At 44.2% G+C, this 13,117-nt stretch overlaps 1 protein-coding gene across 5 annotated transcripts in view; it reads left to right on the top strand.

Annotated features, from left to right (window-relative positions):
- Positions 1-652: 652 nt before the first annotated feature.
- Positions 653-13,117, top strand: part of cpeb3 (cytoplasmic polyadenylation element binding protein 3) — a 41,848-nt gene continuing 29,383 nt past the window's right edge. For 2 of the 5 annotated variants that reach the window (XM_030107553.1, XM_030107554.1), the window contains exons 1-3: positions 1,884-2,199; positions 2,490-3,418; positions 11,194-11,347. In XM_030107553.1, coding sequence (XP_029963413.1) covers positions 2,085-2,199; positions 2,490-3,418; positions 11,194-11,347 — 1,198 coding nt within the window. In that variant the 5' untranslated portion in view covers positions 1,884-2,084. Of the gene's footprint in view, positions 771-1,883; positions 2,200-2,489; positions 3,419-11,193; positions 11,348-13,117 lie in introns of those variants that run through there. The other 3 variants (XM_030107555.1, XM_030107556.1, XM_030107557.1) reach the window with 2 other exon arrangements.

Consider the following 13,117-nt stretch of genomic DNA (forward strand, 5'->3'; position numbering starts at 1 on the left):
TCATCAAAACAAGGCTCGCGCCGCAGAGGGCACGTCGCCTCTGACCTGGGAGATGTAGTTCTTTAGCGACCTTCTAGTACTGAGAGAACAGATGAAATGACGATGAAATGGAAAGCTTTTATTGTCATCATACATGTACGACGAAATTAAAGACAACTCCTTGGTACAAATAGAAAGATAGGAAAAGAAATAAAGAATAGCAGTAAATAATATAAATACATACATAAAGAGCAACAAGCTAAACTGTTGTTGAGTATTGATAGAAATACAATTTGTGTGAAGAAACAGTCGTTGTTTTAGTTGATGTAAACATGCATAGCTGTGAGAGACCACACACACACACACACACACACACACACACACACACACACACACACACACACACACACACACACACACACACACACACACACACAAAACCACAGAAAGACACAGAGTTGCTCTCATTTATAATATAGCATCTTACTGCTGCCATGACGAATTGCTACATCTTGTAACTTCATACACTTTGTACACCCAAAGCAGATATAAATAGCCACTGTTTCCTCCCCACTCATAAAAAGTCAGGAAGTATTTCTTAGATAGAACTACAAGTCCCAGCAGCCACTTCGGCATCATCCATGCGCCGCAGTCAATCAGCTGTTGAGGCAACTGCTGACTACCTCGGCACAAGGGTAGCTCGTTTGTCATATCTTAAATCCAGACGAGGAAAACTGATTTTTTATTTATTTTTTTTAATTTACAGAGTCACACAAAGGTGAACGATAAAGGTAATTCCAGCTTCACGTTCGCCACAGACGCTATCATGCAGAGTGTGCATGCTGGGGTTTTTTTCTTTTATTCCCGTTTTGTGTTAAGAGGGACACATATGGATTAGAGGGGGATTTCAAGGCAGAGGCAGCTCCACGAAACCTATATCGGCTCTCTCGATCGGCGCGATAAACGGACAGTCGGTGGGGCGGGGGGGTCACGTTTGGCCGGTTCCTGTGGTTAAAGGGCCGGTGAGGTGAGCCACCGTGGGCTGCTGCTGATTTGATGACCTTGGACGCGTTGCTCTTGGAGAAGAAAACACGGATTAACCGGTGCGGTGTGCTTGCGCGTATGTGTGTGTGCGTGTGTGTGCATGTGTCTGTTGGCTGTTGCGATTACCTCAAAGTGCAACTTGTGTTACTGCCACCACGGAGCTGAAATGATCCCCGACATGGCATCTGGGGGGCTATTTTGAAAGTCTGCGGACTCTTGCACCCATGTTATAGAAAGGCCTCGGTTATGGATTGAATGTTAGATCTCCTGTAGTCATATTCTGATGAGCTGTGTCACTGTTGGAATGGTTTAAACTCAGTATATTTTTTTTATTCTAACATTGCTTGGTCTGACACTGTGACATATCCTATAGTTGCGCCTTCCAGGTGAAGAATTAAGATAAACTACAGTGCGTTTATGCGCATTTCCCCCTTTTTACATCTCCAACACGGATCAATGAGTTTATAGTTTTGTTTTTTCGTGAAGGCAAACGTCCAGCTGGATAATATTCTCTGTTGTTCCTGCTATTTGTGCTGCGCAAGGCGTTGTCTCTATAACACACATCTCAGGGTCATTTAAACTTAAAAAATGTGACAAAGGCTAGTTGCATTGGCTTTAGTTTATTGCATCAAAAACGCAACGTGCATGTTGTATTATGCAAATGCAAACCCCGTGGCTGTGTCAATGCGGACCTCGGGCTGAGTGCCTCTTTGCGCTATAATAAAACCCCTCACTATAAATCATATTATTCCTGCAGGCGCTTCTATAAGCAGCTGCACAATCGGCGTCATTCTCTCGATCCAGCTGTCATCATCATGTTATGTTCCGCGTTTAAATGAATTGCATTTTATTGCCGAGGAAGCGCACTTTGTGCAGTAGGGTGCACTGAAGTGCAGGTGCGTCACTTTTTGCTGCATTAAACAAAGAACGAAGTGTGCCTTCTTGTAATAAAAGTCCCCTTCTAAAGAAAATACCTGTATCGGTGTGTTTAAGTGCCATGGTCAAGGTATAACTGTCTTTTAACCTTGTTGAAGGACAGCTGTATTTACTGACGTATGTAAATGAATATAGGGGAGGTCCTTGGGCAAAAAAAAAAAAAAAACAGCAGTGAATCAGTTTCACATTGCAGCTCCGGAGTTCCTGCGTGGAAGGAAAAACGAGACGTGGCGAAATCTGGTGAATATCTGCTGCCATATGCTGCGTGTATAATCTGAGGGATTTCTGGTGTAGTCTTTGGGAAGTGTTTTTCCCCCTTCTCCTCTTTTTTTTTTTTTTTTTTTTTTTTTTTTTTGCTCTCTCTCTCGGCTAAATGGGTGATCAGGCATTCGCTTTGCAGTTGCCCGGTCCCTCTAACATCATATCCCTGTCGGAGTTGTCCCAGTTCATCAGATACTACAGCAGCCCGGCCAGCCCGGCGCGCGCCCCGCACATTAATAACCCCCCGTGTCTGTTTCCCCCTGTTTCAGCTCCGCAAACCATGCAGGATGATTTACTGATGGACAAAAACAAAGCCCAGCCTCACCATCAACACGATCCGACGCAAGTAGACCCTCCTCCCTCCACGCCGACCCCGTCATCGGAGCCCACTTCTTCTTCATCCGAGCCGGAGAGCCCGTCGACCGGCAGCAGCCAGGCAGCGGCTTCAGCGCTGAGCGGCGGCGGCAGCAGCCAGGACAAAGTGCCGATGGAGTCGCCCATCCTGCCCGGGCTGAGCTTCCACCAGCAGCCGCAGGAGACCGGCGGACCGCTCTCCTCTCCTTCCTCCTCGTTCGGGAGCACCTGGTCCACGGGCACCACGAACGCCGTGGACGACAGCTTTTTCCAGGGAATACCGTCGGTGAACGGGACGATGCTTTTCCAGAACTTCCCCCACCACGTCAACCCGGTGTTCGGGGGGAACTTCTCCCCGCAGATCGGCCTGCCTCCGCAGTCCCAGCAGCATCAACAGCAAGCCCCCCAGCAGCAGCCGCAGCAGCCGCAGCAGCAGCCCCCCCAGCAGCGACGGTCCCCGGTCAGCCCCAGCCAGGGCCCTTTCCCCCCGAGAAACGCTTATCAGGCCATCATGAACAACGGCAAGGGCCCGTCCGCGTCCTCCGCGTCCTCCGCGTCCTCGTCCGCTTGGAATAATCACCAGAACGCAGCGTGGACCTCCGCCTCCAACCCCTGGAGCGGGCTGCAGGCGGGCCGGGACCCGCGCAGGGCGGTGGGCGTCGCGGTGGGGGTCGGCGTCGGAGTGCCGTCACCCCTCAACCCCATCTCCCCCATGAAAAAACCCTATTCCAGCAATGTTATCGCTCCCCCCAAGTTCCCGAGAGCCGGTCCCCTCACCCCCAAGCCCTGGATGGAGGACAGCGCGTTCAGGACTGACAACAGCAACAACATACTGCCTTTCCAGGTAAACATTTTACCCTTTTAATTTGTGCGTCAAGTACGATTTTCATCCGTGTGTCAGTTTACTCAACCAGATAATTAAAGGTTATTTGTTCACGTTGTGTCTGAAACAGAAGTAGGATAGTGGGAGAAAAGGTCACCGTGAACTCATTGACCCCGCACAGGCTTTACCGCTGCGACTATTGCGATAAAATGACTATTTATGTCATTTAAGAGAATTTGCAGCTCATTTGTCCCAATAATGATTCCATAATTTTTAACATTTTATTTTTCACATTATTATGAATGATAAGTCGATCGATCTACATATATATTTACAGAATAGCTGAAGTGTATTTCTTTTTAATGTCAGATTTATTAAACCAGTTTCACAAAAGGGTTAGTTGTTCTAATAAACAGCCGTCATTTTTTGCCGGGAGCTGTCAGTCTTATTATGACTGAGATGTTATGGAAAAGGTCAAACAAATCGGAAATGGCAGCGAGTCCTTGAGGGTTTTCTTTTAATCGATCGCTCCTGCATTTAGATAGAGATGGAAAGAAAAAAAAAACAGAATCAGTCCAATAAAATGTTCCAATGTTGCGTTTATTGAAGCGAGTGTGAGATTTCCGCTCACGCTCCGTGGGGTTTAAAGGACACGCGGTGCGTTCAGGAACTCCTCGGAATTTTTACAGATAAGGCATACGGGGTCACAGACTAAAAGAATACCTGTACGCTGTAATAATAATGATACAAAAAAATCGAAATGATCTTGTTTTAATTGATAATTTCTGTAGAATAAGATCCGTCATTAAAACTGTAAGCCGCCGAATGAGCTGCTGCACTGTCAGTCATTTAATGACATTTTAATATTCACTAATGCCAGGCTGATTTTAGTTTTTTGCGCAGTTTAATAATTAAAAGCTGACTCATGAGAACGTTTCAGAAACAAATGGTTGGAAGCTAAATATGTAGTCATGTGAACATCCATGTACATTTTCACAATCTTTCTTTCATTTTCACTATTTCGGAAGCCGTCACTCATGCATGGATTTGATTGGCTTATTCTTTGGCAGTGGGCGGGGCTTAGACAAATTCGTTTCAATCCTTCATAATCCAGAAATAGAAAATTTATTTCAAATGAACCTTAACCAAACACTCAATGCAATAGAGCTGCTGATATTAAATAAAGGACGTTTTAGACTCTTACTTTTTCTAATTGTTTAATTTTCATTTGAAATAAACAGACTACATTAGGTGATTGATTCTAACTTGCAAAATCATTTATTGTGAACAACTTCAAAAACAACAAACACAAAATCAAGTGATATCCTGTGTGATTATGAAGTACACAATAGTTAATACATGTTTGTCCCCAAACATGTAATATATATTTGATTTTGTGTTCTGCTCCATCCTGAAGATTTCATGGCTGGACACTACAGAGTCACCTTCTTAAGGGTTTGGACTCATGTCAGTTTGACATCCGAGCTTGATTAACCTGTCTGATTGAAGAGTAGATAAACATGAACAGTCACAATACTGTCTAGCCCTTTTCTCACATGGCACATCACATGGTTTCTTCTATGTTTATCTATGCTCACTGATAAACAAGCCAAAATTAGGTTAAAAAAAAAAAAGAGAGAGAGAGCGAGAGAGCCTGCCGGATACTCCCCCTTCCCTCCTCCTTAAGTGACTGGCTGACTTAAAAAGGAGCACTTGTTTGTGCGATCAGAGACAGAAAAGGGAGCCTAAACGTGAAGCTGTCACGGCAGCAGAAGCGGTGTTCGTGTGCAGACGAAACGCAGCGCGACGCTGGGTGAAATTCCAGCCACCTTGAAATGTATAGGCCTTTGAGGAGATGATGATTGTGTGTGTCAGTCAGGCCCTCTCCGGGCTCCGGTACCGAGTTTCCTCGGCCCACAGCCTCTATCTGTGTTCCCTTGACTTGGCTGGATTAGTTCCCACCAGGAGACGAGGTTCAGGGGCAGAGCGGTCTGTTTACTGAAATGAAACACGGGTAAATAGAACAACAGTCATCCAAGCATTGTGTCTTTTCTCTATTTTACATTATTGCATATTTAATTTTATTCTACCAGATCCGGGAGAAGAGCAGTTTGAGGGAAACACTGTCCAGAAGACATATCAGCATAAGGATCATTTTCACTGCGATGGTCTTGTTTTGTACATCGACCCTTCTGCTGTAAATAGGTGTCTTTTTTTCATACCTCCTTGAAAATGAAATGCTTAATCTAAAAAAAAAAAAAAAAATCCATTAAATTATATTGCTCGTATACCTGCAGTCAAGCAAAAATAAATCCAATCTGACAAAATTCCTAATATAACTGAGCCTAGTAATATGAGGAGAAAATTAAACAGAATTTAACATTTTTTTTCTGTATTTTCCATAATCACAATTACTTAAAAAGATCACGTTAAAGACTAATTTATCAGACTTATGTGTAACTTGAAGTTACTGTTTGTTCAGGACTTAATGCAGCTCTTAAATTACTGCTCTGCTCTCATCATGTGCAGAGTTTCCGATGCACAAGACGTCTCTGAGAGCATTCGCTGAATGTAGCTGCATCTGCAGGTAGCTCTTGCAGACGGTAGGTTGTACTAATTACCTGATATGAAGTCTACTTTTCCCTGCATTAATGAAATTAAGGAAAATATGAATGCAAAAAGTGTCAAAATAATAATTTCTTATCAAAATCAAAGCCATTCAACATTAAACGTATAATGGACGATGTTTTAGCCAATGCATGGCGTGATGCGAGTCTCAACTATCGGTCCTCCAACATGTCAATCACACTGGAGAAATGCTTGCGTAACGCCTTCAAGCGTGCTTGTAGGAGCAGCACAGCAGGTAGGATGATCTGGAGCATGCGCGTTTTTCAAAAAGCGAGTAACAGACGTTTGGCTTCGACTTTTTTGAGAAAATCGTCCATTATACCTTTAATGCAGCAAAAAATCCAGCGAAAAATGTAAAGTTTTGAGAAAGCATGAGTAAGTGCTTCGGATCATTATTCTAAGTGGCTCTTATAACTGGTGAAGCTAAAATGTGAATCTCGTATCGTATGTCATATATTGGACTACTGAAATAATCTGGGGGCTAAAATGTGTTGTTATCAAATGTATAATCACCTATATAACCTTCTATGCAGGTCAAAACTGAACAATTTCCACTTTTCCAGTCAGTCGTCTCATGCAGATCACAATCTCCCAGAATAATCTTTTACCTGGGATCACGCTTTTAAAAAAAAACAAAAAAAAAATTCTTGGAGATGTTTTTTGCTTCTGCTGTTCGGAGTAATCTGTCCTGGGTAAATCACCAAGTTAGTTGCTGCTGATTTATTTGAGTCAACTGGAGAATCCCCCCTCCCCCCAAAATCCCAAACCTTCTGAAAGCTCTAGAGAGCTCCTCAGATCTTTGAATGCAATAACTCTGTGGGTCTACTTACCTTGTGTTTCATTTAAAATGTAATTTCTATCGTTTTTGCATTTAGCATCATTTTCCATCAGAACAGATTTCTGAAATGTCAATCCCTGTCTGTGTAACATGCTTGATAATGAACAGTCTATTGCAGAGAGAGGATTTTTTTCCAAACGGCTCACGGCAGCCTCTGGATTGCAGTTGGTTTTGTCCTGAAACTCTCACTTACCCGCTTCACAATTACACCCCTAATTGGAGAGCAGTTATCACATAGATGCAAGGTCAGGGTGCCACATGTCAGCTCGGCCTGTTTACCGCGGTGGAGTCACACCACCGGGAAACTGGGGCAAACCACCGAGTTTCAGCAGCCGGCCGAGCACGCGCACAGTAACGGCGGTCCTTCGCCGCCATGTGGACAGCTGGCGACAGGTGCTCTTGTCATGATTCAGATGGGTGCTCTTCACGTCGCCCCCGGTGAACCGCAGGCTTGAAATGTTGTGCGCTCTGATATGTGCTCGTACTCGCCTGCTGCCGGCTGCCACTTACAGGCCGAGGAATGCGCGGAATTCAACCCAACGTGTCGGCGTGAGGCTTAAGATGCAAAGTCACATGAGCCGCTCTGGAAGATCTAAACGGACGTCGGGTATCGTGAGGCGCGTCCGCCCTGATCCTGCCGGGTCAGTTTTCAGGAGAGACGTCGGCGGGGTGCATGGATCCGGTCAAATGCGGCGTGACGGTCATGCAAAGCAGCCGGGGCCTTTTAGAGGAGAGTTTACAGGTGGAACTCAAGTGATTTGCATTGGGAAATTCAAGTGGTTCAACCTGGACTCTGATTTTATTTATTAGTAGTCTGGCTTTCACGGTTCTCGTGCTCTGTTGACCAATATTATGCCATGTGCATTTGGCTCAGAGAGACAAACTGCGGTGCCACAATATGAACATCCAGTAACTGACACAGTTCAGCAGCATGCCAGGCGTCTGGAACACCATCTCACTTCTGAACCACCTGATCCCGAGGGGTTGAAGCCAATCCCCGCTGACGATGGATGCAGGCAGATTCCACATTTCTGGAACGAAAACACAAATATGATTGATATGAAAAAATATGATGCATTTTGGTGCGTTGTCTTGTAAACGGTTCCTTAGTCTTGTTTCTTGTGCTTTCAACCACAAAAAGATTCAGTGGGTTAAGTTTATGAAAATTAGATTTGAGAAAAAAAAAATTGTTCCTTCTATTTCAGGCTAAAGAAAACTTAAGTTTGATTAAAAATGAGTTTTTCTTGTCGTGCGTTCCTCTCAAGTCCTTCGCCAACTTCAGGTGAAATCGTAGGACTTCAGTGAGAACACAGATTATTTATAGAACTGACAACACGTTCCTGTAAGTTTTAATGAATCCCTGCCGTAGTGATCATGAATACGTCCTGCGGTAATGTGCCTCAGGTGGCATTTCATTGCTTTATTGACACCCGAACACATACTGCGAGGACTCACAGCATTTAATTAGAGGTTGCAATAAATGTACAGCATGAGCCTGCGGTACCTGTAATGATATCCCTGAAGCGCTTTTATTGTGTCTTTGGGCTTTTTCCCACTGACTGACTGACTGTGTGTTGGGGAAGGTCTGCTCTGCTCCTTTAACCTGGCAGCAGTTCACCCCATTCAGCAGACTGTATTCATTAAAAAAAAAGACGTATTCAGCCATATCCTAAACGCTGGGTCTGCCTCTCCTCTTGATCTCCCTCATAAACGCCCCTGTGTCTTGTTTACGGGCGGTGAAGGAAAGATGAGCTGCAGTGTCGAGGAGCAGCAGCCACTCCAACCTGCATTCCTCGCTCCCGATGAGCTCAAGACTGGAGTCTGGTTTGGATTTTGGTTTATCGCCTCAGCTCGTTTGACTGCAGCAGGAGCTCTTTGACCCCCCCCCCCCCCCGATCACCACGTTCATCCACAGAGTGGGAGTGGGAGGGGAGAAGGAAAGTCACAGCTCAGCGTTTTAAGTGTTTACCATTTGTACCAAGTGGGCAGATTTTTATCTGCGTGATGCTGCCGGGTCCAGAGTGAGGGGGGATAACGCTTTTGAATGCTCAGCCGAACGTGCAACAATGGCCGCAGTGTGCAAACAATGTGCCCCCCCCCCCCCCCCTGGTCCCCGGCCCCTGGACACAGGACGCAGCTGCCAAGGCCTCGGCCCCTTCGGGCCCGGCGGGGCGGCCCACTCTCTGGCCTCACCTCTGGCGCACACGCCGTCCGGGGATCTGAGCGTCTCGCTGGCAGGGAGCGGCGTGAGGCCGAAGCCGCCCGAGCCGCCTCTCCAGGTCGGGACGGCGCGACATAAGCAGTGAGAAGCACTTTCCCAGCAGCTCGTGACAGACGGCCGCAGGGCCCCGCTTTCAGCTGCAGGGCATCTCCAATCCAGTTGTAGAAGGCGGAAGCGAGCTGCTGGTTGATTTGTTGGCTTTCATAACGTCTTCGCACAGTCGTCTGTAATCCGCTTTGATCTTACAGGTCCTGTAAGTTCCTGCATGGTTGAACAAGTGTTGGCTGATCGACACAAAATAGTTACTGATGTGACTATTAAATTCCACAGTTATGCAATTTATTCAGATAGTTGGCTGGCAGGACTTTCTCTCGCTCTCTCTCTTCTGGAAGATAATTATTCAAACTCTCATCAAAACTTTTTTTTTTAATTCTTAAATTTACCCGATGCTTAAATCCATTCTTTTATGAGGAAATTTCTGTAAAATATTGGATTTGAATAGGCAAGTAATGAAACATGACATTCGTTTCCTACAAAATAATCTGGTTTTTGTTGCAGTTTAGTTTTTTTGCTTCAAAATTAAGAGTTTAATCACTTTGAAAAGTACCGTGTATCTAATCCCGACCTTTCTTGTAGGCAGATGCATTTGACTGCTCACCCGTGTAACTAAAGACACCAAGCCAAAATTTAAATCGGCATTCAGAGAAACATGTTTCGTTCCTTGTGTGAAGCTTTTTGCAGAATGAATATTAATGAAAAATGTGCAAGATAATGGACTCCAGGTTTATGTCTGGATGTTGCTGTGCTTCGTATTTTAGCCTCAAGCCCTGAATTCTTTGGTATTTTAGAGATTTAAGCTGCAATCTGACTCATTTTTCTGAAGCATTTCTGTTCTTTTTCCTTGGTTTGACCTGAACAGTCATATTATACAGTCACACTCGGCTTTAAGCACTTCAAAAAAACCGTGAAACTCAACATCTTCCAATGTAGAAAGACCAAAAATCTCTCTCTTGAGCTGTTTGTTTGCTCAGTTCACTGCACCACCTGCGTTAGACGACACTGAAACGCAGCAGGAGGACATCTTTTCTTTCTTCTTCTTGGGTTTTCAAGGACAGTCATGGTTAATATGTACACGGAGCTGACCATTAGGCGACTCTGCACCTGAATCACTGCTGCTCTGCTAATCCTGCTGCGCACGTATCGAACATTTTTTTGCAAAGTTGAAGAACAGATACTTTGATAAAGAACAGGCTCTGTCAAAGTGTCAGTTTAATGTATTCCTCCACCTCGGACCTGCGGCGCCCCCGAAGCTTCACTTCTGAAAACACTAATCTGATTACACGATCCCCCCTTCAAGTGGCTCATACATCACGTCTTTATTTTTTTTGCTGCCGACGTCTCTTCACAGACAGATTTGACTGTTAAGATACATTAAATTAAAGGGATCCTGACAGATGAGCTTCCTCTGGGCAGAATCCCGTCTCTTCTGTCACTGTTGCTTCACTTCGGGACATGAAAAGGCTTGAGATTCATATCGCCTCCACCGTCAGCTGTGTTCACCGTCATCCCCAGGGCTGACACATACCATCTACTTTCCCATGTTTTTAGTGAGAACCTGTAAAATCGAGTCCCAGATCCATAATTAACACGATGTCCATTAAGCTAAGACTACATCCCCACCTGGCTGGGAGCTGTCAGCACAAGTTCTTCCTCGGCGATCTGCCCTTAAGCATGACAACCAACCAGGCTGAGTTTCAACAGCCAGGCTTTCAAGAGTTTGCAGACAAGAAACTTTTTTATGCGTCTTGCCTACAAAATGGTTCAGATTGCTTGAAGTAAAGCTTTTTCCTTGAGGTTTTTAAATCTAAATTGCAAAAAATTCTTAAATAAGGTAATTTTATAAGTGGTGTGTTACATTGTCAACATTGATAATGTCGTTTAAACTAAAAATAATCCGATCAGATGTACGTCAGATATCTGTTAGTGCCTTTGATTTGCATGTACTTTTGCAGTCGGAGTAACATGGCAGTGAATGTGTGTTTGTTTTGAATACGGTCCGCTGTCATGCCTCGAATTAATAACGCTCTTCCTTGTTTGTCTGTGTTGCAGGACCGGAATCGGCCCTTTGATGCTTTTAGCTTGCACTCTTTGGAGAATTCCTTAATGGATATGATAAGGACTGACCATGACAAAGGTAAACCACACCCTGCCGGTGGCCCCCCAATGACTATCGCTGATATTATATGGAGGAATCATTTTGCAGGTTAGGAATATTCATACATCCTCACTTTCAATATTTAGGTTGTTTTTTCCTGTTCTTTTTTTTGTTTTGTTCTTGCTTCATTGGCATACATCATCTCTGAGCACATTTGTTTTTCTTTTTTCTCTCTTTTTTTTTTCTATTTGCCAATCTTTGAATCAATCCAGTATGGATCATTGTGTTACATAATTAACTTGATGAACCTTACCTGCAAAATCTCACCAAATCTGTCAGTTTGTCGATGTGTGTGTGTTTGTGTGTTTGACTGTGTTCTCGTCGTCTTCTGTTTATTGATCCTTTTCTTTCTCTACATATCTTGGATTTTGCTGTTGAGACGCTGTGGACTAAGTGGAATATTGTCAGTGAAACATGTTATCAGTTGAAATGCTTAAAGATTGAGGATTTTTTGCAGTTTGCACCTTTAGTGATGGAAATACAGCAGTTTTTTGTGTGTGATGAGATCAAACCGTTTCTAAGTAGCTTCTATACAGACAGTACATTTTACCTGAAGATTTAATTCTTTCTCAGTCTAATAGAAGTTGTTGTTGAGTTGAACTTTTTCAGTCAGAAAATGTAATGTTCTTTTGATCTGTCTCTCCTCACACCGATGTAAGATTTTTCAATCTAAGTCAAACCTTCTAAGTCAATGTTTTCGGAGCCCGGGTCACGTGTCCATTGTAAAAACTCGGCCCCCACATGGGGCCCTGTCAGGTTGAGTGCAGGGTTTTAATGCTCCCCTGTACTCCCATCTTAACAATGGAAAGATTGGTGGGAGGGGTACATAATGAGCACGGCATGTCGTTTTCCCATGCATTACTGCCTGTGTTCCCAATCTTATTTCTGAGAGTGCATTGTTATAACACGGGAAAAAAAAAAAAATAAAAGATCCGGGTGGCCCAGGCTGAACTTCACATCCGAAGGTGTTGAAATGTCCTGCAAGGATTTTCTCATGACCACGAACGCAGGCGAGATATGAGAGAATGCAGGGATTGCAGCGCGCTTCTTGCTTGTTTACTCGTGCTGCCGTCATGTCGGCGGCGTGGAGCTGCAGTAAGCTCCCCCGCCAGCCACAGACCAGCTCCACCCTGCCGGTGCACCTCCTCACTGTCTCAGCCCATCTGCCGTGTAATCCACTGCAACAAACATGGCTGCTTTCTGCAGCTCAGCAGATATTTTATGTGAGGACAACACCGGTCAGCCCAGCTTTAGGCTATAAACTGTCACTAATAGAATGTCTTTTTTTTTTTTTTTAATTTAATTTGGTTTCTGTATTTAAAAAAGAAAAAAAAAATTGAGATTCACTCAATTTGTACAACTTCCTCAATGGAAAATCTGTCTTCAGAGGCTGGTGTCCAATTACATGCGACTGATTCTGCATTTTAGCTAATTCAGTTAAATGAGAGTCTTCTTTGGCCAATCGGAAAGAGTCGGCCTTTCAGTCAGTGGTTTTCTCAAAAAGTCAAAAGGATCCAGTTACAGATAAATGAGCACAGTCGATCCCCTTTAATTGGCTCTCTGCATGCCGGGTTGGTTATAAAAACCGATGCTGGTGAGTTTTGGACAATGAGGCCTAATTTGAAGGCTTTTTAGTGGCAGACTGTGAATCATCGAAGCTGTTACTATGCTCTGAAATGGAGTCCTCTAGGTTTCCTTTAAGATCCTAAAACAGGCTGTAAAACCTGATTGGGTCATAAAGTCAATGTACGTGAAGATGCATGAAGTCTTGAATACATTTAAATGACCAGCTGTATTCATAGCGTTACAACAAAGATC

This window comes from Salarias fasciatus, chromosome 13, assembly GCF_902148845.1.
Source record: "Salarias fasciatus chromosome 13, fSalaFa1.1, whole genome shotgun sequence".
Taxonomy (NCBI): Eukaryota; Metazoa; Chordata; class Actinopteri; order Blenniiformes; family Blenniidae; genus Salarias; species Salarias fasciatus.